The sequence below is a fragment of the Lagopus leucura genome, unplaced genomic scaffold (assembly GCF_019238085.1).
Source record: "Lagopus leucura isolate 7727_CA_CO unplaced genomic scaffold, USGS_WTPT01 Super-Scaffold_100001, whole genome shotgun sequence".
In the NCBI taxonomy this organism is placed as follows: domain Eukaryota; kingdom Metazoa; phylum Chordata; class Aves; order Galliformes; family Phasianidae; genus Lagopus; species Lagopus leucura.
The window spans coordinates 51,752,205-51,780,037 of NW_024962262.1; the positions used below are offsets into that span (position 1 = coordinate 51,752,205).

A 27,833-nucleotide genomic window follows, 5' to 3' on the forward strand; every position below is an offset into this window, starting at 1 on the left:
TCGTTCCAGTTTCCATACAGGTCTCAATTTGCCTGTGCAGTGGAATGAAAAAAAATTGTTCAGGCCCAAACTGACAGTTTCAGTCCTGCTGAGGTACTGTTCACTATTAAAAAGGGAATGGCAACAGAGTACTCTATTTTTCCTATTGCTTATCTCTGAGTTCTGTTTTTTCTTCAGTCTGCCTCCTTGGAGGCATCACTCCTAGAGCTGTTAAAGTTATCTGCAGTAATAAGAGAAAAAAATATTAAGTAGCACTATTTTGTTCTAGGACATCATGTTACTTTTCTACAAGGGAATTGAGGTTGTAGGCTAGTACTTCCTAACAGTAAAAGGATTGATAAAAAATGTTCTGATACTTTTCATATGTGATATCCATTTCAATTGCTTCTCCATACTTATCCAAAAGAATCATCAAATCGTGGAAGTGAAAATAAGCAATTCTTAAAAATGAGATCTGGAAGCCTTTTACTGTAGTTTTTATTCATGCTCATTTCAAAATCTGTGCCAAATTTTGAATGCTAAGGAAAACTCATTAATACACTTAGCTTTCAGTGTACACTGAACTAATTTGCACTCTCAGTTCTGTATTTCCATAGTTTTCTATTTATCGTAGGTCACTATCTAAACTAGATTATCTGTTTTTTCTTCCTTCTTTCTTCTACAGATTTCACTTGTCAAGATCATGAAATACAGCCTAACCTTTGTATAGACTGAAATGTTTATCTTCTTTATGTCGTTTCTCTTAGGCAGATATAAAGGACAAAATTGAAAGAAGGTGTAGAGTTGATTAGGATTAGGAAAAGGAATGGAGTAAAAATACAGTTTTTCAAACCCCTGCATTTAGAGTACATTAAAAACCTGAAGGATGAAATACCAAAATGTATATTTCTCCACCTTCAATGATAGAACACTGAAATTCTAATTAAAATGTAAAAATTATATTATTTTGTTGCCAAATTATATCACTGATTCTCTTGTGCATTTGGCTTACATTTAGATGACTGACTGTGATAAGCAGATGTTTCAAGATTTTAATTAAAATACCTCTATTTTTATTATAAACAATACTGTAGGCTTTCCCTAGTAGTTCTAGTTTCTAATTCGATTCTTTCATCTCCGAACGACTCACACAGTAGGTTGCCCGTGCCAAACAGAGTAATGTCCAACCTCTCTCCACATGAAGGATGAGGTCAAAACTGGAGAGTTGTGATTGTCTTCTTGTTCTCCTATAGTTTGTCTCATCTAAAAGAGGCCTGATGTGCTAAAAGCAATTAGCGTTAGAGAATAGACAGACACACTGGCTCCATTTCTCCACCCATTTGATTTTTTTAAAATATATGGGGCCTCTTTTTTTTTTTTTTTTTGTGAAAGAACAAGTCAAAAACAAATTAGGCAACTTGTCAGCTTTGTCAGATGAATACTAGGTAGAACTATTTTCTCTTAAAATAGGAAAAGATTGATAAATGCTGTCTCAAAGTGATAAAACTGCAGTCTACGATCAGATAAAAAGCCCTATATTTGTGCTTAATATGCAATACTTGCCACCTTGGGCAAGCTTTTGCACATCTATTTGGCAGAGAGAGCTGAGTTTAGTAAGTCCTACAGGGCTTGAAGAACATAACTTGAATATTTGGGGTCTCCTGACTCCAGTGGTAGGTCTACTCCTTTAGTATGCCCTTCAGCCTTTTTGATATTGCTTTTATTTAGCTTGATGAAGTAGTAGCTGGTTTTGGACAAGAGACACATCATCTTCAAACTAAATTTAATAATCTCAATATCCAAAGTAAGTATCTGGAAGAACTAGCTTCAGCAAACAGGTGACATAAGGTATTTTGGGAAGATACTGTCAAGAACAGCTTTGAAGTAAAGCTACTGAAGTCTATGAGATGCTTGGACTTGCCTGGGACTAGTATACAGCCTTGCTATCTTTTCCGTTCCTTCAGGCAAATTCATCACTGATAGGAAGATTAGTACACATGCCTGCTTTTTTTGTGTTCTGGAAAAAAACAATCCTGTGGAAATGCTAGTGTCGTGCTAGCAAATTTTACGTTATATCTTCCGCTTTATTGTAGGTGACATAAAAGCATAAGTTCAGGACATAGAACTACTAGCATCCAAAGGAGAGCTATGAAGATGGTGAAGGGCCTGGAGGGCAAGACGTATGAGGAGAGGCTGATCTCCCTTGCTTTGAACAGAACTGAGGGGAGGCCTGATGGCGGCTGCAGCTCCTCGCAGGGAGCGGAGGGGCAGTGCTGAGCTCTGCTCTGTGTGACAGCGACAGGGCCCGAGGGAACGGCATGGAGCTGTCAGGGGAGGGCAGCTGGGGGTCAGGGAAAGGGGCTGCACCACAGGGCAGAGGGCATGGAAGGGGATGCACAGGGCTGTGGGCACGGCCCCGAGCTGCTAGAGTTCAAGGAGAGTCTGGGCAACACTCTCAGACATAGCATTTGGATTTTGGGTGGTCCTGTGTGGAGCTGGGATTTGGGCTCGATGGTCCTTGTGGTTCCCTTCCATCTCGGGATATGTTTTTGGTTCTACAATTCCATACTTAACTCTGTAGAAATGCACTTAGGGCCAGCCAGCCTTTGCTCCTCACCAGGTGGGAACATCCAGCAATGCCAAGAGTGTACAGATATGCTATTAATAGTAGCAAAGTCCTGAATGCATTTGCTGTCATAGTTGAAATATTGCTGACAAAAATGTCTGCAGCCTACATCCCAGTGAAAAGGAGAGCTCACCAGTGTCCACGTTGCTTCTGTGTGCCAGTAAGATGATGGCAATAGAGTTCAGCAGGCAAATGAACTGGCATACATTTACCACAGAGGGGTTATGGCAAGCTGCATTTTAATGTATGTAATTAACTGTGATTTTAATATAAGCTCATGCACGTATACATGATTTCTGTTCTTCCAAAGCTTTTTTTTCCCCTCTTGTTTGGATTTTGGCATGGCACTAATTGCAGGATATGCATGGATATTTTTATTTAGAAAGTACATTTAGATCAGTGGAGAAAATCGAGACAGACATATTTACCTCGTGACTAAGAGCATCCACCTGGGACCTGGCCATGCTCCAGGTCAGCAGTCTGACATTCCATGTTAAGTTCACAGGCTTAATTTTTTGTTATGCCTCTGTAGACTATCCCCAGTCCTTGCAAAGCAGACTCTTGGCCTCTCACTTCCCTAACTATGGCCTTCATTTGGACTCCAAGAGAACTTCTTTTAGCAGCAGTGAGGTGTCAGCTGAGAACTGAACAGGGAAGGAGCACTCCGTGCGCAGAGTACGTTTGAGAGATTGTTCAGGCATGCTTTGGAGAAAACCTACCTCCTCTCCCAGGTTATTTCAGCTCCTGTGGCACCACACCCTACTTTGGAGAAGACGTCAAACAGGTTGGCTTTCCTTCAGGGGAAGAGGTGGAGTAAAAGCACGCTGGTTCCCATCTCATTGGGTGCTGCAGGCAGCTCCCCTGCTCTCCGCCTTCGCCTCCTGGGTGATAAATGCATTTGTTAGAGGGCAGGTGTCACCTACGGGTGCTGCACGTGGCTTTGCCAAAGGGCTGCCTGTGTATATCACCTGCCCCATACCAGGTGAGGCATTTAGAGGCTTCTCCCTGGTCCTCAGTACATGAGTGTGATGGTGAAAGACCTCTTTGGACGTAGCCACTGATTAGAAGTGTCTCCCTCAAACCTTGGCACTACCAACACCTACCCATCATTGCCTGGGAATAACAATCGGTGCAACCAAAGCTCTGCATAGAAGACCATGGGGAAATTCAGAAGCATCTTTCTTGTCTTCCTTGGCTATCTTCTAGTCCATGTAAGAGGTAAGTGAAATTGGCTTATTTCTAGGGTGCAGTTACTAAAAATGAAAAACAACAACAAAAGCAAAGCCTCAGCCTCTCAACAAATACACTTGTTTAGAAATACTTGCTATTTTTGTTGTGACTATTTCATGAGAAACATTCAAGGGCGTCTAGGTAAGTACTTTGGCAGTTTCTAAAGAGATACATAGCTTTTGGATCTTCACTGATAATAATTGTGCTAATTAGAGTTTGCTTATTATCATTTTGTAGTTTCCCTTTGGTGTTACTTTCCTAAAATTATTCACAAGCTTGAACTTGAATATATACTTTTATTAATGGAAGCTGTAAAATGAGTTTCCAGGAGATCTTAAAATTTCCAGAAAGATCCTTAGGCAAATGTTTTTCTCATAGTTTTAAAGCTTTTCTTGGTTATTGATGTTTAGAAACATGTTGTGTATTTTGTAAAAATAAACGTTGCTGCAGTTTTAAAATGATCATGTTATAATATTGGTATTGATTGATTAACTTTAGCCAACATATTCCTGAATATATAAAATCCAGACACAGGCATATGTATTTCTTTATATGCAGGATTAATGCAGATCTGAAGGTGTTTTGTGAATGGATTTTGAAAAATGAATATAGGTGGAGAAAATGTAATCCCTTTGCATTGAGTTTTCATTGTAAACTCTGAAGTAATTTTCTTTTAGCAAAGCATTCTGTAAAATTTTATTTGCCATCAAACCAAATAGGATCATCCTCATGTGCATCTGACATGTAGCATTCTGGTGATCTTTTTATTTTGTTGTGTGTTACTGCAAATACTTTTAGAGCTATGTTTGACCGCAGGAAGAAGCTGATCATTAACCACTAGTTCTAAAATAGCTGCTGCTGCTCTTCCTTCTACCAGCCTGGATTTAAATGGAGTCCCAGGGAGATCTCGCAGGGATGAGCAGTGAAAAAACTCAACTTTAGTTAGAAAGGGTTCTTGTAAATATCCCCTAAAACGCAGTAAAAACTTTGATGATAAAATTCAGTGTTTGTTACCGTATACTTACAATAATTTCTTTAAAAATGAGGAACTACTTGGAAGTCTTCTACAAGTAATGTGTCACTGAAACGGCAGAGCGGCAGGTCAGTGATGGCCTGCCCTGTAGCATGTTGTGAACAGGGATGATTCACACTCTCTCATTACTGGCATGTAGTCTTTCTTGTTCTGGAGATCTCTCTTATGCTGAATATTTTTATTTGAATTATCTGAGCATGGGCAAGCTGATTTCCATACGCTGTGACACTGTAATTACTAGGGCAGTCAGGCTAACCGTTCCTGCTGCACACATGTAATTAAGAGGCAGTTCAGGCCCTGCTTCAGGGAAAAAGTCATTGCTGGAAGCTGCTGAGGACTTCTGGCACAGTCTTATGACTGTGGAAACTATTTAATCCACTTTTGAGAAACAAAATGAATTATTTTAATTCTGTTGCAACAGCCATTTAATTTTATCATCAAAGTATTTACTTGCTTCAGCAGACTTCTATAGGAACCACGTTTCAGCCCTAGTCAAGACACAGTTAGGAAAGGCTTGGGCATGCTATGGAAAAGCTGGTCTAAGTCTTCAGGATATGAATGTCTATAGCATGATTCAGCCTTTTATATGCAGCCTTAATTTTTACCTAGGCTTTAACCATCTGTGATAGCTCCTAGAAACTGCCAGGTCACTGTGGCCAGGCCAGATGCTATGACTCCCCTTATTATCTAGAGCTTCCTTTGTATGAAGGCACCTTCAGCTAGTTGGCTGGACTCTTCTCAAGAGAGACACAGCACAACTAAGGACCACGTTGTTCAGAAAAAGTGACACTGTTTAGAAACTTGCATGCTTACTGTGATTTTCTGTGCTTTTTCGGCTTCTGTAATTTTCAAGCTTGGGCAGGTTACACAAGTTCTCCTATACAAGTTGAGATGCAACAGCTAATTGCCTGGGTGGCTTTTAGGCCAAATCCAAATGAAAGAAGCCTCTTAGAAACTTCTTTTGCCAAAGTTCATGCTAATGCCACAGGTCAGTTACGGTGGCTCAGCTGACCTGTGGTAATCCAACTTCAGCTGTGCCTATACATCTTGCGTAGGGCGTGCAAAGACACAGTTAGGACCTCACCCCCAGTAACTGAGATTTTCACCTTTTAAAAACATATTGAAGGCTTCAATTGGGCAATACACCTCAGTTTTCATCCCATGTGTACATGTCAGAGGGGAGGTGGTGCAATCTGAGATGTTCTCTCCTGTATGAAACTGGAAAACAGTTGAGACCCTTGCTCAGACCGGAATGATCAGAAATACTCCTTGGGTACCCAGTATAGATACAAACTAGCTATCCATGTTTTTTAAGACCAGATGGTAGGTTACATAGTTAGTCAGTAACATCGACTATACAGAAGTTGATGATTCAGACAAGTTAATTTTACTCCATTGCATACTGAGTACTATGCAGGTAAAGGGAACAGCATTGCTAGCAAGTAAACTATATATCACTGTCAAACCAAGGCTTACTAAGATTTTGACTCAAAACTAGTTGTGTTCTCAGGTAATTGTCTGGGCATTTTGCAGGGAGAAAATTACAGACCTGTTTGGATTTCAGACGCCGTGTCTTAGTTATTATGAATAATGTAGTTTCCACTGGAGTTAAAAGACAGAATGGGAGAGGTGCAAACCCAGTCGCATTTATCTCACACAACTCCATCAAACTCCTGTCCTGCCCATCAGTGCGTGTGGTCCACACGCATACCTGCTGAAGTACTCATGGTATCAGAGGGGATGTATTAAACAACAAATTCCCTTGTTGCTGAGTACCAGAGCTGTTCCACTCCCAGCAGCAGAGTTGCTATCCTCTGTAGGCAAGTCGGTACTGCCATCCAAGGGTGTGACTGCAGTGCGATAGGTAGCATACCTGAACTGTTTGAAACACTGCTATCAGCTGAGCTGTTGCAATGCCAGAGCTCAGGAAGAGCCAACAACAGTTGTGTTTGTTTAGCTTCTCTAGTCGCTTCTCAAACACTGCTGCCACTTTGCAAGCAGCGCCTAAACTGCCGGTTTTCAGTCTGCATTTTTCCTCATTTGCATCAGAAATTGTCAATCTCTTTCCATCCTGTTGAGGACAATAAATAAACAACTGAATGCCAAAAGTCTTTCAAGAGCAGAAATCAACAAAAGTATGCATTTCTATGGCATTTTGTTTTCTGGCTATGAGGAGATAATTTCATATTGTTTTAATCTTCTCTTTTAACATTAATCTTCCTTCATTTCCACATGGAATCTAAAATCCATGTCTGTTAACAAAAAATATATCTAAAATATTGATTGTAGGACAGCATCTCAGGAAGCCAAGTAGGCCATCCCAATTAAGAGAAACCACTTGAATGGGCTATGAAAATATGATCCAACTTCTGCTGTGTATGCTTTTTCTGACAGCCATGCATTTGAATTTCTGAGTAATTTATTAACAAAGCTACATCACAGCAATATGTTTTCAGGAGTCAGCAATCCCCCAGATTAAATAAAAACAATGGCCAGGGTAGGCACTAAGATTAGCAGACAAAATAAAGCAAAGTCCTTCCTTTTTCCCAAAGCCTCACAGAAGCTGTGGTGGAGGAACCAGGCATGCACAGCACACAGAGAACTGGCCTGAACAGCCACAACTAATGGATCATAGTTTCACTTGTTTTTTTTATTTAATCTGAATAATACTGGGGTGGCACTTGAGACTTAGAGACTTTGTTGCTCTACAGACCTGCGTGCTGACCTCTAATGCCTTCCAGCCTTATTATCTGAAAGAAAACACATTGCCAATGGTGCAAAGCAGAGCAGTTGTAGGCCTCGCTTCTTTGCTACTTTTCTAGAGAGCACAAGTGGAGAATGCATATCAAACACACTGGCAAAACCCATTTTATGACATGGCTGTGTTATTAATCCCCTTGGAACCTTGGTAGTTATGTCCATGAAGTACTGTGACTTCAGGTGCACAGGCTTTGCTACACATGGAATTTCTGGAACAAATTTATCTTGTTGGTTACGGAACAACACTGCTGAGGTCTGTGCTGCCCATCCTGCCTGCTGAAGAGCCAAAGGTAGTTCTCTGTCTGTTCTGATGGTGGAGAGGAGATGAGGTACATGAGAAGATACTCTGAGAAACAGAAGTGACCAAGGCTGGCATCTCTCTGCTGCTTTGTTAGAGGTCCCAGCTCCTTTATTCTGCATGTAATTTTAGGAGACACATCAGCTTCTTCTGCACTCACTCTGGAGAAAAATTCAGAAAATTGTATCTATTTGATGTTATGTATGCAAGGGTGCATCACATCATAAGCAGCAGTAGCTACCTTTGAATAGCTGTTGTTTGTCCACAGCAAAGCAAACACCATAAAAATAGAAGACCTTTAATGTTTGATGAGGCCATGCTGCCCAGACACAAAGCAGCGCTACACTCACTCTTTATTAATACATCTTATTGGCTGGTAATTATTTAAATGTGCTTTTGTATGAATAAGTGAGAAAGACTTTTTCATTTCCTTTGAGTTCAAAACATAAACAGAAGCGGCCTGGCAAAACACATGAAGCCAATAATCAGGTCCATACCGTGTGGTCTGTAGACTGGATCTTAGATCTTAATTACAGATTTTAAAGCACACTCAGTTTCCGCCACGCCACCGAGGGGCTGAAATGGCAATCATTGTTTATGAAAGGACCGTGGTGGAGAAAGAAATGATCTAATGTAACTTCATCAGGAAATGTGGATCATTAGAGTTTTACATCAAAGAAATATACCCGCTCACTGAGGTTTTGTCCATAGTGTCCACTCGGGGGCATAAACCTTTATGTTCTCACACAACTTTTCTAATGTGAGTAATTTCCTTTAAACAAACATAGGTGTTTCGTGAACAAAGCACAACCAGTAAATGGGTATGCTCTGAACCAAAGACTTGGGAGAATACGTACTATTTTCTCATAACAGAGGAAGTATGTACAATGATTATATAATGTTCAGAAATGATCTGTACGAAGAATATCTTACCATTTCTGCTAAAAAGTACAGAAGTCCCACAGGTGACTTATGTATCATGTTCTTTTGAGATACCTAATACTTTCAGAAAATTTGTTCTCATCCGTGTGTCATTCATTTCTTCCTCAGAATCTGCCAACTTCATCATCTTTTAAGCTCACCGTATTCCAAAAACAATTCTTCTTTAATCATGCTGAAGAAACGTTTTTTGTTGTTTTTAAACAATGTTAAATCAACTTATTTTCCCTTTTGAGGTACCTAATATGTTTAGTTGTTTTTTTTTTTTTTTACTTTTTTTTTGCTTTCTAATTTACTTGTAACACAGTTATTATCTCAGTTGTATAACTGCTATCAGTGCACTCAAAGCCCATTAATTTAATCATCTCATTGACAAAAGGACAGAATTCATCTAACACGCACATACATTAAAGTTGTATGGCCATACAGATGTACATATACATACAAACACATTTTCTCATGTATCTAAGCTTCACCTTGAATGGCAGACTCCATGTACTGAACGCCTGAGAATTTAATTTCCTTTGCTCTATTACCTGACTCTCATTTAACAATATTTATGCTGTCTTGTTTAAATGTCTGCCTTTTTTATGGCCACAAACTTTGTTCATACAGATGTAGTGCAGGACTTACTGAGGTTCAAAGTCACGTGGTAATGCTATGGTAGCCTTTTGTGAGAAAAATTCTGTCCTCCGTCATGTCTGAGACAGGCTGAGAGAGTTGGGGCTGTTCAGCCTGGAGAACAGAAGGCTCTGGGAAGACCTAGGAGCAGACTTTCAGTATCTATAGGAGGGCTATAAGAAAGAAGGGGACAGACTCTTTAGCAGGGTCTGTGGTGACAGGAAAAGGGGAAATGGTTTCATACTTAAAGAGGAGAGATTTAGTTTGGACTTAAGGAAACAGACGTATACAGTGAGGGTGGTGAGACACTGGCACAGGTTGCCCAGAGATGCAGTGGATGCTCTATCCCTGGAGACATCTAAGGTCAGGTTAGACTGGGCTCTGAGCAAACTGGTGTAGATGTAGGTGTCCCTGTTCACTGCAGGGGAGTTGGACTAGATGATTTTTAAAGGTTCCTTCTAACTCAAAGTGTTCTATAATTCTATAGTGAATAATAGGTGGCATCCACCTGCAGAATCTGCTGTTTCTCCTTGTAAATTCTCCTCAAAAACTGTGGGAGATCTGAAAGAGCGCTAAAGTGTGATGAATCCATTTAACATTTAGGCTTCGTGTTCAACTACAGGCACAAGATGCTGCCATCTGTATTTTAATTACTTGGGCCACATTTTCAAATAACAAATATGGGCAAATGCTAGTGTGTATTAAATGTGTATCTGACTTTGCAAAGGAGTGATCACCTTGGTGGAATAAGTTGGCCTGGCTAATAGCAAGTACAAGCACTAGTGAAAGAAAATGTCCTGTCTGAAAGAATGATGCCTGTAAAAATAAATGCAATAACTCTATAATTTGAACTACTGTGTTTTGGTGCTTGGCTTCATGGAGTCCGTTCTGTCGTGTGGCTGTCACAGAGAAATCTAGTGGTAGTAATTGAAGCCAGGCCTATTCTTCAAAGTTCTGCTGGCACAACTACATGTGTTTTGCGGAGAGGAAGGAATTACTTCCCCAATAATCCTGGAAGTGCCAGCAAAAGTCCTGCTGTTAGTACTGTTCATTGTGTTTGAGCATATTGTACAAACATCATTGAAACAGCTTCTTTCCCAGTGCAAACAACATATCCATCTGGAAGGCTTGCTTTCTTAGCTTAGCATTTTCTTGTTTGCCAATAAGGACTGTACTGTGGTGTCAGACAGAAGCATACAAGCATCTTCAAAGAACAATTTAAGAACAATTGTGGGCCACACAACAAAAAGCACTAGTGCAGTCATTTCATTTCTATGTGCAAACAGGGATATTCCCAGAAGAAAGGCTAGAACTAATGCCAAGAGATAGCACACCAACCCAAAGCAGTAATAACAGAGGTAATTCTGAGCTAGCACAATCTGCATAACTAAATCTCTTCATAACTTCATGCATGTTATATATATATATACACGAAAGGAATTTTTATTTTTTTCCAATTGAAATTCCTCCCTTCTGCCCTTCCTCCCTTCTTCCCTTCTTCCCTTCCTCCCTCTCTTCCTCCTTCCCTCCCTCCCTCCTTCCTCTGTCTCTCTCTGTCTTTTTCTTTTTTTCCCCGTGTCTCTCTTTCTTTCTCATTCTCATGAGTATACTTCCTGCAGAGATGCAGTTGTTTCTATTATGGAAGCAGTTTAAAAAAAGTCATTTATTTAGGTGAAAAACACAATTAAGTCTGTTTGTTCTATGATGATGCTTGTCCAATTTATTCTTCATGCCATTTATCTTAAGAGATCCCTGAAGTGACTGTAGTTCCTATTGAGGAAAATATTCTCCGAGTCTCTGATTTGTTTTTCTTTTTATACCCACCGTTTTGTGGATGAAATTTGGACTGTTCAGCTAGTTAACCATCTGTTATCCTCTCAAATTAGTTTCTTAAAATGTCTAGGTACAGTCCCAGAAATGGGAATGATCATTTAAAATTCTGCTCTGCAAAATCTTACTTCTTGGCAATGATTTGATGTTATTATTGAAGGAAGTTGGGATAGAAGTCCAAGCAATCTTTTCAGTTTATTGGAATATCATTTACTGTGCTACACAGATGTCCACATACTGCCCATCTGTCAAGGCTTATATTTACATAACCAGAGAAACTTCAGTGTAGGTTCCTTTCTTACTCAGTCATCAATCAGTCATTCTGTGTTGGTGCCATGATGTCTGTTTCTTTTTATTATCTGTTTGATCATCAGAAATAATAAAAATTCAATCTGAATATTTTCTGCAGGGGATCCTCAGGCTTCTTTTTTATTCTCCTTAACATTTTGGTTGTCTTGCATTTCTCCCTTGCTGTCTCAAAACAGCACCTCTTTTCTTTATTTACCATTTTGGCCACAGAGCAGACATACAGCAGAAGAGGGAAGCCAGATGATGTATTTCAGGAGAAGGACAAATGTCAGCTACTGCTTCCCTTTCTCATGCAATTGGAGTCATCTGCATGATCTTGTCTGAATGCCACCTACTTTTGGATTAGAGAACCCTGTTATTTTTTTTCTTTCTCCTGACTTGAAAGATATACTATACTTGGAAGTTTCCCATAGGTTTCACTTAGAAACCAATTTTATCAAGTTCTCTAAGACCTCCGTAGCTCCTTTCCCCACCATTAGTTGCTGCATACCAGGACTTGTAAACCAGGACCAGATTTGGCCAACAGCTTTTTGGTCTTTCAGAATTATTTCAATGACTCTCCCCATGGCAAAGTGTGAGCCCTTCTGGGATTACCCTGAAGTAGGGCTCAGATTAGACAGCCATCAGCTCTCAGGATGCCATTTGAGAATGATTTATACCGAGGACAAAATCGAAGGACACCCAAACTGAACTTGCTGGTATTTCTGTCACTAAAATATACTTCAGAGAAACATAATTTGACCATATACGATCTCTGAGGTACCTTCCAACCCTAGCAATCCTATGTTTCCCTGTGCCTGATCCAGTAAGTGGCAACCCTGCCCACAACAGGAGGGCTGGAACTAGCTGATCTTTAAGGTCCCTTCCAACCCAGCCTATTCTATGGTTCTGTTGTTTGTGATTTAAGTGTTAGGAGCAGAATGCACCCAGGCTGGCAGGGCTGGGTGACGAGGCTGGCCAGTGAGTAGGATCTACCCTTGGCCTGCACGTTCATAGCCAGGCATGGCACAGCTGTGACACAGATCCAGGGGAAGGGCTTGGGGCCAGCGAAGGAGTACTGGCTGAGGAAACCCACTGTCAGTTTCATGTCTTGTTTCATTTAATGGATTTATACAAAATTAAGAACAGGCATTAGGATATTATTGACACAAGGGACTAGCTGAAAGGTTTGTGGACCCAGCTGGGCTGGTCAAGCAGCCAGGGTAAGACTAGAGGACATTCCATGAGCAGCTCAAATGATGAGATAAAATGTTTGTATGATAGCATTAGCAGGACAGTGTTATGCTGTTACCTGCTTTTACCATCCAAACATAAGTTTCCCACACTATTGTGTAGGGACAGTTTTCCTTCTGAGACCACTCACTATTCAGCATTCTGGCCTGGATTTATTTTTCCCGTCAGACACCAGCTATAATTAAGTTCACAGACTTGGGTGAAAATTTTCACAGGACTCAAAAAGATTTCACATTATATTTTTGTGCTGCTTTCTATTCGAGGATCATGCAGTGCTCTACCACTGATTAACCGATCTTCCCATGGAGTTCTCTGACACAGACAAGGGCCATTATCGAAGCAGCAATTAACAGGGGGAGTGACATGAAGTTTGCCAGCACCCGTGGAGCCAAGACTGACACCAGTGCTGAGTTGAGGGGCTTCTCCAACAGTTCACATCTACTTCCCAGCTTCCCCACTCCAGTAATAAGACTTTTCTTGCTGTGAAGACTTTGATCGCTTCCAAGAAAAACATTTTAGCCTAGAGCTAGGTACTAAGCCTTTTAGGCAGACTGATAAGCAGGTGCAGAGTAGGAAACCTGTGTGGTAGACACAGTGTTTTCCTGCTTGGAAAAGCCAAGACATGGGGTTTCTTTCAGTGGGTCTGTATGTGCTGACCTTTTATTTGGCATGCAGACAGGAAAAATGGGGTTTTGATCTGGATGAGAACTACTGGATACCTGATCTGTAAAGATGTGAATCACAAAGGCTATGTATTAAAAAGACATGGTGGATCACACAGAGAGGAATGTATGTAGGTCACTGCAAAAGTAATGCTTCCTGTTTATTTCCTTAGAAACTACAACAGATACAAAGAGCACAATAATATTATTCGGTAGAGCAAATTCTCAGCTACAGAACCCTATTTTTCAACATAATCACCACCATTATCTACACTTTTTTACCAGTGATGTATAAGAAAAAGCCTGCATGCCACACTTGTAAAAATCTGCACTAGCAGAGGAGATCAACTGATGCTGTCACCAACAGCTGAAAAGCACCACCCACCTCTTCACTGTGCTCGTATCCACTGTTTGGTCTTCATCAATGTTCAGCATCAGTCAGTGTCAGAGGGTATCATTCCTTTATGCATGGAGGAATTCATTGAGACACCCTGGCTTCATCCACACTTCCATGTCAGATGCCATATGGACAGACTGCCCCTCTGCTACTATCTGTCACACAGCAACAACATGTAATAGAATATTGGTGAGAATGTTCAACCTCTATTGCCATACCATGAACATCCACCTCTGACATTGTGGGCCAACACTGTAAAGTAGGAGGCACTGCAATCAGAGCAGCCCTTGTAAATCTCAGATGAATACCTGTGTTTACTCAATTCTGACTTCAGTTTACATCTATTTAATATTTTCCTTTTTTATTCTTTTTTTTTTTCACCTGCTAACTTCAAAGATCAGGATGCTCATTTCCCTGCTGTGACATTTAATGACGTCATTGTCACCTAAGACAGAACACAAAGGGTTCTTTTCTCTCTTTTCCTATTTTTTTAAGGTTCATTGAAAGTAAATTAGGTAAACACTTCTGTTTATCTGTTAGTGCTCACATATGTTACAGAAAGACTTGAAAAAAAAAAGCTGATTGAGGTGGTAAGTGACCTCAGGGCAGGCATGCCAGGAGAGCTGATGGCTGTGGTCATTCAGGCCTATGTGGTGCAGGGACAAGGGCTGACAGCTTGCTCTGGGCAAGCTCCTGTTTGGGTGGGTTTCCATTCTGCCTATTCTAAGCAGAGTTCTGGTTTTATCCAGAGCCCTCAGAGGTCACAGATATCTGCTTCTAATGGTCTCTGCTTCCTTCTAGGTCAACGTGACTTCGATTTAGCTGATGCTCTCGATCACCCAGGTAGGTGTCCTTATTTTCCTATGGTATTTAGATCTAGTAATAAGTTTTAAGTGCTTTCTATTTTTCTTGAGATCTGGAACATGAAGAGGGTAGTACTGTAATTAAAAGCATGAAGGGCAGGGAAACACCAGAATTTTAATTTGCATACAACTGAAAACTGCTGCTTTTTCTGTTTTGTTTTGTTTTTAAAACATAACTTTTTGACATAAAATTATCTTTTCTCTTTAAAACAAATAACCAAAAAAAAAAAAAAAAAAAAGGGGGAGGGGGTTGGAAACATATCTCATCCTTTTTAGTTTAGTTTCTCTTTAGTTTATGATGCATAAAGATTTACTAAATACAGCTCTCTTAATTTGCAGATAATTTCTTTTGATAAGTTGAACAATGTTAAGAGTTTATTATTGTATTTTTTATATATATATATCATCGGGTCACACAGATGATATAATTACCAGGAAGCCCACAGTGATCAGAAGACCAACAAGACCTCTGATGAGTGAGTAATACAGACAACAGTCATGACTTGATATCCATTATACATAAGTATGTATAATGGATATTATACATTACAGTCTTGCGTGAGATTCTTGCTTGTATTTGTTAATGTGCCATTCCTAAGACAAGTTGTGTGAATTTGTGTCCTCTGTATGTAAAGTAAGTATTTTTTGGGCAACTACCAATTGCATGTCTTTATTATTTTCAGTGTCTTTTTTTTTTTTTTTTTTTTTTTTTTTTTTTTGCATTCTCTCTTCTTTTAGCATAAGTGTTCACGATGCTTGGTAACAGACTTGAATATTATCTAGTTTTGATTGCTACAATGACCTAAGTCAGAAAGGAAAAAAACTGAGAAGAGCAGAGAGGACTGAAAGGTTTCAGCTGTATTTTTGAGTATTAGCAATGATAACTTTTCAATGAATGGCTGTTACTGTTGGAAAAAAACAAACTCCAAACAACAACAAAACCACAAGCATATTTATGACATTTTATAACAACACAGATATTTTTCACCTAAATTACACTGAAGGAAACTGCATGAATCAGGAAATGCTGGATAACATTAGCCACAGAACAACTTTATACCTTTTCCTAACAAATATTACAGTAAGATTTTTAGGGTTAGATGTTCCACGTGATGCTGTTTCACTCTGTACAAGCAGGGCAGTGTTTTGTGAGCATGGTAGCCATTAGATCCTGTGCACTCTTTCTTCCCTCTTGCTTTTGCGAAGAGAATCTGTGTTTGACCTAGATTAGAAGCACCTATTGCAAGGTACAGTGAAGCCACTGCTCTCTACTTCCTTTAAAATCAGTGGGGAGTAATCAGCAAGTCTAACAACAGTTCAGGTAATCCTAAATGTGGATCAGTTCTCATCCTAATATAGACATTCAAAGTAGGTTACTTGAATCATGCCCTCAGAGACTCTGTCCTTAGTCATGCTAGGAGGCCAAGTCAGAAATCAATAGTTACAGTGACAGTCCAGTGAGAGGAATTGAGTTTTTGGGACTTCTGTTAGACATGTGACAGTGGGAGGGCTGCCCTACCTGAATCAACTTTGCTAATTCTTGGGAATGAAGAACTCGATGTCTTCCAGAGTGTATTTTGGAATCTCTCCTGGCATTAGTAAGGATTGCAGGCAGTTTAAAATTGATTAGAACAAATTTTTAGAAAGTTCTGAAATACGTTGCTGGGTTTGGAAATGTTCAGAGACACGATATAAAAGGGTGTCCTAACATGTACCTGATGTTTCATACTAACCTCGATGTTTCTTCTATGTCTCATTTAGCCAGTGTCACTGAGAAACATGTCTCGCTGAGATGATGATGTTGGTAGAGTAGGTCCAATTACTGTATGGGAATCACCGGCATTTCTTCCCACGTAAGAATCCCTGTCTGAGTTGAAGTTGCCCTGCAGGTATCTTTCAATGGAAGGGAAAGATTAAGTTTATTTTTGAAATCTCTAAATAAGTAGGTTTTAGCCACTCATAGCAATCCTACATTCTTATCTGTAAATCGGAGAGAGATGGATTTGAGGGCTGGACTATTAGTTTTTTACTGAGAGAGTGATGAGTCACTGGCACAGCCGCCCTGAGAACTGTGGTGCCCCATCCCTGGAGGTGGTCAAGGCCAGGTTGGACGGAGCCCTGGGCAGCGTGAGCTGGTCTGGGGCAGCCCTGCCCATGGCAGGGGGTTGGAACTGGAGGATCTTTAAGGTCCCTTCTAACCTAAGCCGTTCTGTCATTCTGTGATTCCATGATTTAGTTGTTGTACACTCAAACCCACACACTCAGGTACTCTGAGATTTTTGTGTTCAAGTTGTCTGGTGAGCATCATGTGCAACCCAGGATAAGGTATATCAGCTGCTAGCCCTTGTCATGCCTCTGTGGTTCTTCTTGATAAGAGATGACAAGTTAGCTTTTGAACAGATTCATACCTTCATACCTTTCACAAGTTATCAGCTATAATGGTAAGGTGCTCATAAACTTGCTTACTGAAGCGTCTCTGGACCTTAGGCCAGCATGCTGCCCACTGTCTATTTTTATCTATTTGGGATACATACACTATGCTTTTAGTCTGTTTTATGGATCAACTAGCAGGAAAATAATGGTATAGGTGATATGCTGCAACCTTTGTGTTTATAGTGCCCTTCTGCTTTTCTTCTGCTGACCTTTACTGCTGCCTTATCAGAATGCAGGCTTGCTGTTTTTGACAGAAACAGCACATTCCTCAATTTTACAGCTGAGAATGGTGACCTTTACCATCTGTTCTTTTAACCCTTTTCAGCTGTTTCTTCTTGTGCTTACAGACACCTTTCTATTCATATTTAATTCATATTGACCTCAGCATCTCTGTAGCAAATCTCTGCATGAAGCCTCCAGGGCAGAACCCTGCATTTTACTTGAATTCTTAGTTTTGATAATAGATTATTGCTTCTTAAAGTACTAGCCTTTGACATGGAGAGGTATTTTTGCAACGCAGCTCTGTTCTAGCTTGACAGGATTAACACCTAGTTTGACAAAACACATCTACTCATGCAGTATGAATATGATTATGTTCCTGTCAGATTTCCTGGAGACTTCAAAGCATTTCTGAGTATTCCTATTTACATAGGATGAGAATAGATACTGTGCAAAAAATAGCTTTCTTTGGACGGAAGGAAAGCATGAAAGCAGATAAGCACTGTGATGCCTAACGAAAAAAAATAGCATATGTTTGAATGTCTATCTAATTTTCTTTGGCAATTAGGATTATTATTATCTAGGTAGATTTTGCTTTTTCTTCAGATTCATGCAGATTTCCATATTTATTAGAAGCAAGAAAGTGATCTCTGGACTTAATAGCATCTCTCTGATATATTTCTGCATATGAATCAGTGACCTTTGAGAACTCACTGTTGTTCCACACACCCTGAAATATCACCTACATACTCTTTCCACACCTGAAAGGCTTGCATCTTATGCAGCTCAATGGCAAATTGTTTATTTAATGGAAAGTTCCATTTCAGCTACTGCAAGGCACATGCACAGTCTTAGGGAATGGTAACAGCCTGCTGATTCACTACATAATGTGCCCGTGCAGAATTTGAAGCACATTTTAATACTTTTATGGCTCTGCCAAAGATAAACAGATCATCACTCAACCTTAGAGAGGCACATATGATTACTTGAAGCACAATTTTTTTTCTATCACCATGATCCTTACACAAATTAGTTAATTCAATTCTGTCTCCCTAAGTAGGTTTATTACTTTCCAAGATTTTTTTCTAGAAATAGGTGCAACAAATTATACCTGAGACAAGTATACTGGTTTGACCTACAGACATAGAAGTTAATAAGTGTGAACAAATCAAACAAATCAATAGATGCACCTTAATGTTCTAACATAACTAATTTCACTTACATAACCTGCACGTATATGAAAGATGTACAGACTTTGCTTCTAATATAAAATTTATTCTGAAGGAATGCAACTTTTGTAATCGGAGTGGAAAGTATGATATAAATTGTTAATTCTTTTCTGGGCACATGTTAAATTTTACAAGGGTTTTTTTTTTTTTTTTTGAGAAAAGTGGAATATCTTACTTGGATTTGTGGGTATTATCTGAAAAAAAACATTGCTTGTCAACCATTGTTTTACATTTTCTGCTAATAACTGATGTTTCACTTCCCTCAAGAGGTCTGCCCTGCTTACTTATCTACGTCTTCTTCCTTTTCGTTTCTTAGACAATGATCTGCATTTAGGAGACGCGCTTGGTGGGGGTGAGTACTTTCTTCTTTTCTCAGATATGTTGTGATTAAGTGAGTTTGGGGGGTTTTTTAGTACTCTTTTTTTTTTTTGAAGCCTTTCTTGGACAAAAAGATTTAATGACTGCAACATGAGCTGTATTAAAGGAAGCCATACTCATGTACCAGAGGGCACCATGCAGAGTAGGGCACCAGGATGGGCTGTGTCTGGCTGCCAGCTACAGAGATTTGTGTGGTGGCCTATTTATACTAACTGAGATCTGCTGTGGTTAACATTGCCACATTGGAGTACCATGGCCACGGATGGAAACTGCACACATTGCCCAGTCAGCCGTCATGGTTCACAGAGACAGCCTCTAGCAGAAGGCTGAAGACAACAGATAACACCAGCAGTTCATTCAGCTATCATAAATTAATCTGCCAAAGATTAGGAATCAGAGGTGACAGTGAACAGAGATGAGTGTTTTAGCTCTGCTGGCCAAGAACCAGAACTGTGGGAAAGAATGGTTCAGAGGTGAGCACTGACAGATATGATGCAGTTTAGGTTTCAGGCAGTCAAGATACTGTAACCTGCTGTAACTTCCATTTATTTCTATAACATGCAAACCTCATCTAGGATGTATTTATAGCATGTGCTGAGGTATGTAAATGCATGACATCCAAGATGCTGGAAAATTTTGCACCTCATTTTACCTACTGTGTTTGGAGGTATACCTGTGAAGTACTCTAGAAAGGTTCTTGCACACTGTAATAATCTACAGCCTGAGTAGCATTGAATCAAGACCTAAAATTCTACTTGAATCAAGGTTACAGAAAATAAAAGCCAAACTAAATTAAAAAAAAAAAAAAAAAAAAAAAGAAGAAAAAGAAATGTAAGTCCTATTGCAATGGTCTGGTTTATTCATGTTTCAGACGCAGAGAATCATACTTCTTATATTGTTCAGGTTCTCCTCTAACATCTCATACCTATGCTGAATGACATTCATCCACACTTCAAAAGCTGGATATAGTTTTGTTGATAAGCCCCACATTTCTGCTGTCATTTCTTCCTGCTCATACTGATTGTTCCATTCTTCAAAGTTTTTACTGAATATGCTGATGAGATGATGGTTATAACATGTTGATTAAATTATTAAAAAATTACTTAAGTATCTTCTGTAAAAAAACATCTCATTGGTTAGCACATGATGTTTCTTTTGACTTTTATTTCTTTGGTCAATTTTCAGTTCATGTTTTTAATTGAAATTCACACATTATAATGGAATTAATGATATATACCTCATTATCAGTAGCTGTGAAGACATTATCTTCTCAGCATCTATGATGCACATGTACATCTTGTTGTGTTTAAAGAACACAATTGCAGTATGGTAATGGGGATGAAGAGTGACATTGGTAATTTTCCACTTTTGTGTGGAGTCTTAGTTTGGAACACATGGACAGAGCTAGTCTATTTTCCTATTAAATAGAATGAATTGGGCAAAGTCTGATTCAGCAAAGCTTTAAGAGTGTATCTAAAATCCATTGAATGCAGTAGGATAAATTCTTGCTTAAAGCTGAGCATATCTCTAAATAATTTGCTGAACCAGAGCTTTAAAACAGCTTACAAATAGAAGCGTTATGTTTAGCATGTAGGCAAGAAGAGGCCATAATGAAAGAGCATCTGACATGAGTTGGAGGTAAAAGAAAGATTTAAGGAGAGGGAGGGAAGATGCCATTTATTTCAGTAGCCTGACTTTGATTTTTCAGAGCTAAATTTGCTACCTGACTATGTGAGCAGTTAAATATGCTACTGACCTGGTTGGGGGCAGCATGAGGAGGCCTGCACTATGAAGTAAGAACAGCCATAGCCGTTTTTCCTCAGTCAGTCCATTACTCCAACGCTGTGTATGCAATTTGGAAACTGCTACTTGTGATCACATATCTTTCTCTATCCAGTTCCTCTCTTCCCAGTACTCTTGTGGAAATTAGATAAAATGCCAGCTCAAAAGGAAAAATGCTAAAATCTGAGTACATTTTGCACTGTTTAAAAGTATAAAATTCATCATGCAAGAGATGAATTCCGTATGTGTTCAGTGAAACTACTGTCTGGTTCATAACAATACCTTCTGAGGGCACAGAGACAACCTCGTGCCTCCTGACCAGCCCAGAACACTTTCAGGTCTGTGTCACTGCACCACTGACACCTGCAGTAGCATACTGTTCTTTCCAGCTGTCAGAATAAAGTAATATGAGCATGTGCCAGAATTACCAGAAATGTTTCCCTTGGACATTTTTTGAGCTCTTCTCTCATTTCAGTTTTGAAAAATTTCCATTTTCTAACTATCTTCAGTACCCTGCAATTTATTGACATATTGCTTGAAACTTTTTAACCTACTGACAAGGTTATTTTCTGAATTCAACAGGAACAGATGAGCAATATGCATACATTTTCAAGTTATCATACTCTTTATTTACAGCTCCCTGTTCTGTTTCTCCAACCATCTAACTATTTATTGTCAATAGGTGACATCCCAAGACAACCATTATACCCACCTCTTCCACCACGACCAGGAAGCCACAGTAATACTGGTAAGAATATTTTCTCCATAGAAAATCTAGCACTAGGAACTGTTCAGAGAAGATATGTTGAACTCTTTACTCTCTAATTTCTTTATTTATAATTTTTATTATTTTTATCTTCCTTCCTCCCTCCCTCCCTCCCTTCCTTTCCTTCCTTTCCTTCCTTTCCTTCCTTTCCTTCCTTTCCTTCCTTTCCTTCCTTTCCTTCCTTTTCTCACTATTCCTGACTCAGTGTTTGGAAAGATTTTCTGAGCTTTTGTTCTGGCACCATAAAGCTTTTCTGCCTCCCCAAAAGAGAGGACATCGACTTCTAAGCAACATGAAACTAATATTTATCTTGTTTCTCCTTTCATTTTGGGTATGTATACATGGAACCACGCTAAGGTTCAAATTTGACATCTACCTCTATGAAATGGATATGGCTACATACAAATCCATACTGAGATGGCTCTAGGGCATACAACAGGTGGGACAGGAGAGATGGATTTCAGATTGCTTTTGATTGTTGTCCCAGACACCCACTTAAATACAGTGGAGGTGATACATCTATCCTAGCTACTGTCACGTATATCATATTTACTGCTGCATGACTGTAGTGATGCTCTGTGGATATGCCCTTCTCAAGTCTTTCCTAGAAGAGACCTACTGACTTCCCACTACAAGAGCTGCTGGGATTTCAGATGTCCTTACTATATTAGGATACATTCTACTGAGGCCCAGGTTCACTCATCCCACTAGTGTCTACTTCTGTGAATAGAGCTGGGCCAGTTAATGAGCAGGGCTTTTGCATATTGTGTTTAGGAGCCTAAAGTGGCTCTGAGATTTGGACTTCTAAATACAGAACAAATTTAGCATATTTTCAAACATACGTGTCTTCATGCTCAGGATGGGTAGACAGCAACAGTTTTAGTACTTTAGCTTCTAGTGAATGTAAATGGGTGACTGCTCCTGTAAGACAGCTGCTGTATGGAAACTGGGATTTCTAAAGTCCCTCACCTTTCCCCAGAACTGTTACAAAAAAGCCAGAGAAGGGAACTGAAGATGTTACCACTGTTCAGATAATTTTGCAACAGAAATCCTAATTTTTATCTTGCAGGAGGATTTAACGACTTTGATCTCGTTGATGGGAAGCCTTTACCACCACACATTGCAGGTAGTATTTGACAATTTTCATTGCATTTTCTCTCTTAAATTTATAAATCAGAGCTCGCTGGTTTTGCTTAACACAAATGTTTATTACTGAAGGTGTAGGACAAGACTCTGCTATTTTTATTTAGACTAGTCATCTTTCTCCATGGCTTTTAGCACCAAGCTTTAGCTCCTTTGAAACATATCTCTAAATGCCTTGCAAGGATAAGCCAGAGCCTTGCAGGATTCATTCCTTCAAATTCTGTTTGGACAGTCCCAAAGAGGCTTCTACTGAGAACTGAAAGAAGACACTCCAAGTCTATGATCTTGACATAAATCATCTTATTGTCCAGAAGTAGAGGATAACAAGAGTAGAGTTGGCCTCCTATTTCCTTTAAATCAGTCTGACATAGACAGCTAAGGATTATCTTTTTGTTTATATTCTTCAGACAGTATTCTTCTACAAACATGAAGTGGCAGGAGGAAGGAACTCTATTCCTCCTACTGAAACTGATGCCAGTCAGGATTAGAATCAGAGCTTCTCTGTCACAGAATCCCACTCTAGCTGCCCCATTTCACATTGTAGGAAATGCAGAATACTTTGTTCTCAAAATATGATGAAAGACAATTTTTGATGAAACTTTATCCTCTATTGCAGGAGAAGAAGGGCATAATTTCAATCATGGTGGAAGCACGGGTATAGTAAATATTTTATTCTATAATTTGTTTCAGATCACCATAAACAGTGAGAAAATGTTAGCCTTATAAAAGTAGTACATATATTAAATGATGCTGTATGACACTGCTTTCATATCAGCTGAGTGTACCATAATTGCCAGTCTTCTGTTTAATTACTTAATTACTTAATGGATTTCCAATGTTTCACCATATGATTTTCAAAGTTTTGCAAAAAACACGTACTTGTAGGTAATATGCCTTAGTCATACTATTTCACTGCATCTGAAAAAAATCTCTCTTGTTTTCTACAGATTCAGGATTAATAGCTGGAGTTACATCTCCTATAATTTCTGCTTTTGTGATATTAGTTGTTGGATCTATTGCGGCCTACACAGCTTACAAGAACAACAAGCTTTGTTTCAAACCACGTGGTAAGACACAATTAGTCAATTTCTGTGTTGAAGAAGATGGGAATTTTACTAAAAAAAAATAAATAATTCTGTGGGGATAGAAATAAGCTAATTATGGCCAAACATTCTCTAGCCTGTATGTGATCTTGGGAATTCTCAGTCAAGTATAGGAAGCCACGATGTACCCAAAGGACAGATATACACCACTTCCTGAAAGGAATTGAGTAATGTGAAGTCTTTGCACCCATGGAGATGACTGACTGTTATGGCCCTGAGCCCACAGATCTGCTTGAATCACCTGCATCAGCCTCACATAGGGCTTCTCCATATGCCCTCTGTTCAGGGTTCCAATTTCAGCTCATTTCTTCCTTTCCTGGCCTTGTCTGCATCTCTAGTGTTCCTGCCCAGCCATGGTTCTGGATGGCTTTTTGGATTTCTTGACTTGGTCTTAGGCCTGGCTGGTTGTCTTGCATTTACCTGAAGCTCAGTGGGTTGCCCACAGGACCCTTCTGCCATCATCACCTTGCTCTGGCTTGCCCACTCCTAGTGTGGCGGGGTGGCACTGTGCTGGCTAGACTCTGGTCCACGCTGCCCTGTGAACATCCTTGGGAGCAGCCCCAGTCTTGCAGCTCCCTGGTGCTTAGCTGTCATAAAGGAATTTAAACTTCTGATTTTTGTTATCTATTCTATTATAGGACTGACAACCAATACATTTATCATGTATTAAAACATTCACTGGATTGTAAAGACATGAATGAAATGCAGAACACATATGGAAAATTCTTCTCTGTGCACATGGAGAAGTTTGCTAGGCTGAGTGATGCTGGTGATGCCACAGGGAACTCCAGAGGGGCCAGGTGTTCTCTGAACAGTACTACACAGGAGATACCCACCTGCATCCAAGGGGGGGGTGTTTTCAGGCCTGGGGATGAACTGTGGGAGGTTATTTGTGCCCCAAGGGATCTGACAGTCACTTTTTTTCTGTGTCTATAGCTAAGGTGTAACAAAAGCATCATGTCAGATGATGCAGTCTGTGACCCCCCTGCCCTCTGAAAAGAGGAAGGAGATAGAGGAAAGGGAAAAGCTGCCCATAGTTCTGTAGTGGTAAGAGGTTCCCACCTCATGCCTCAAGGGGACCTGGAGAAGAATGAGCACAGAAAGCAGCCGATGTAGAAGCACTGGCAAAGGATATCCATAGCAGAAATGATTCATGTTAATCTTCCTTCTTTTAGGTGGGGCCACAGTGTAAACTGCTGAAATGAAAACCGTCCTCTGATGACACACTCCTTTGGTTGGCGATGTTCTGCCCACAGATCTGACATTTTTTCCAGCTTCATAAGTCTGAGCAAAAAATTTTCCTCTAATGAATGTTTTGCGGAGGCACTGCAATTCCATTTTCTTTTACATGACGTTACTCTTAAACCTGGAGATTTACATCATCAAAGATGTACTTAAAATGTGCAGGATAAGTATTGCACTGTATTCATAAATGCTGGATAAGTATTTTAATTCAGGAGTTATTTTAAATGCAGAATTCCAGCTTAATATGAGCTAAAAATTAAAATATTTTGGTTTATGAGTGGTTTTTTTTTTTTTTTTTTTTTTTTCTTTTGTCAGCTTTTTTGGTTTATGAGTGAAGAATTTTTTTTCTTGTTTTCTAAATTGCCCAAAATAATTGATCATTCTGATAGGACAGAAATAAGAGAAATGCCATTTCCATTCACACATTTTGCATATTTCTGTATTGTCTGTGGTACTTAAGAAAAAACTGAAGTTGTGTAAATGATTGAGCATTTTAATGCCTTTACTTCGTATCTTATGTCTGAACTCTCACAAAGCAGAAAGAGCTATAGATGGAAAATACATTCTTAATTTTCAAATACAACATAAAAAGAACACGTGCACCGACGAACCACTGATTAAAATCAATAAAATGAGGAGAGCACAAGTTAATTGTATTTATTTATTTATTACTGAAATGGCATTTGGCTCTTCTCAGGGAACTGGAATCTGTTGTAAATTATGTTTTCCTTCTTGAAAAATTAGAAGCCTCCAAAGGCAACCTGATATATATTTTTTTCTTTCTTTCTTTTTATTTTAAGAAATGTGTTCTTCATAATTTCTTCGAGGGAAAACTAGATGCAGAGGTTTTGGAATCAGTTAGAACCAATCTGTGACATTTTGTCCTATGAATCTATGCTACCAACTTTTAAATGTTGTACATATCTTTTAGCAGAGGTATAGTTGATACTTTGAGTTTTGCTAGTGAGGCTGCTTCATCTTCTTCTCTTGCTCCTCATCAACCTTGCTGTATTAACAATGTTTGTAGGCAGACAAAAATTATCATCAAAACCTTTTCCGGTCTCTCTATCTTCAGGGAATGAAATGCAGGTGAGAAGCTGGCAAAACTAGTGGTTTAGTGACATAATTCTATCATATGGTTATTTTAACTAACTTATAAGCATAGAGGAAATACATGAAGAATGTATTTTCTTACAAATTTGCATGCACATGGACGTAGGTGTTTGTCGTGTTTGTTGAATTGTTGAGAGAAAGACATCGTCTGGACAGGTACACTTCATAAAATAAAACACTATTCTATCTCCGTGATATTTGACATGGATATTTCATATCTTTATTTTGATCCTGAATGTAAGAAGTTATCGCGTACATCAGCTCAAACATGGAAACACTTTGACAACATGCAAAGATCACGAGCAGCTTTGTGGCTACCGCTTTCAACTTATCACCAATAATATATTTTAATAGTTTTCCAGGACACGTGCTTTTTCTTTAAAGATACAAACTTCTCATGTTAATATTTATGAAAGTTACTATATGTTTTGTCAGGTAGATTTTAAAGCTTTTTGTGGTTACCACCTCCATTGCTTGTTTAACAATAAAAATATCCATGCTCGTTCTTTCTCTTGAAAATCTTCAATAAACACATACCCTGTTTTCCCTAAAATGAAATGAAGTTTGCTCGTTTTGTGAGTTATTTTATGGAATGTATGCTGGCTGGCTGGTACCTTGAATGTCTAAGCTGATGTGGGAGCTACTATTAGAGGAAAGAAAAAAAAGAAAAAGGAAACATCTTATGTATCTGTTGTTCAGGATCAGTGTTCAAGAAGGATTTATGTGCAGTTTTAAGAGCATAAAGATTTTTTTCTTTTAAAATGCTACTACAAATTATTTAAATTTGTTCTCAGTTTTTCCTAAACAATTTCTTATTCAGTTGAAATCGTTTCTGTTATTATTATTGTAAGTGAAGAGACAGATTTATTTATTTATTTATTTATTTATTTTTTAATGGAGAATTTGAACTTGAATTAGTCGGAACTCCCACTGAAAGTGTTTAACTTTCTCAAGTACTCCATCTAATGACATCAACACAGCAGTGTGCAGGCACTGCTTTCAGTGCTAATTTTGCTTCTAACTAGGATAACTTGGTATTTATATACAGGGAAGGAAAACAAAGTCGCTGTTAGAGCTCTGGGCCACAGAATCACAGAGTTGTAGGGGTTGGAAGGGACCTCTGGGGATCATCGAGTGCAAAGCCCCAGGTTGCACAGGTAGGCATCCAGGTGGGTCCTGAATATCTCCAGTGAAGGAGAGTTCACAACCTCTCTGAGCAGCCTGTTCCAGTGCTCCGTCACCCTCACAGTGGAGAAGTTCTTTTGCATGTTAGTACAGAACTTCTTATGTTCAAGCTTTAGGACGCTGCTCCTTGTCCTATCGCTAGAAACCACTGAGAAGAGCCTGGCCTCTAGCTGTCCCCGGTCTCCCTTCAGCTTTCTGGCTCACGGCCAACCTGCTGTCCACTACGACATCCACCGGCCCGGCCGAGGTGAGAGGAGGGCCAGGCTACGGACAACGACGAGAGAGCACCGCGTCACATTGCATCGCGCCGCGCCGTCAGGCGGCGCCATAGCGCTACAGCCACGCGTGGGGGGCAGCGGGCGGCCCAGGTGGGCGGCAGGTGCGGGGCTCCGCGCTCCTCGGGGCCGAGAAGGGAGCGACTCCCCCGCGTGAAAACTGGGGAGGGTCACGTCGTGCC

At 39.6% G+C, this 27,833-nt stretch overlaps 1 protein-coding gene across 1 annotated transcript; it reads left to right on the forward strand.

The window, feature by feature from the left end:
* The first annotated feature begins 3,762 nt into the window (after positions 1–3,762).
* XG (Xg glycoprotein (Xg blood group)) lies at positions 3,763–27,808 on the forward strand. Its single transcript, XM_042866791.1, has 9 exons — positions 3,763–3,823; positions 14,719–14,760; positions 15,200–15,256; positions 18,978–19,013; positions 21,504–21,569; positions 22,657–22,713; positions 23,347–23,385; positions 23,678–23,797; positions 27,519–27,808. Exons 1-9 carry the CDS (start codon positions 3,763–3,765, stop codon positions 27,806–27,808), a joined length of 768 nt encoding a protein of 255 aa, XP_042722725.1.
* Positions 27,809–27,833: the final 25 nt, after the last annotated feature.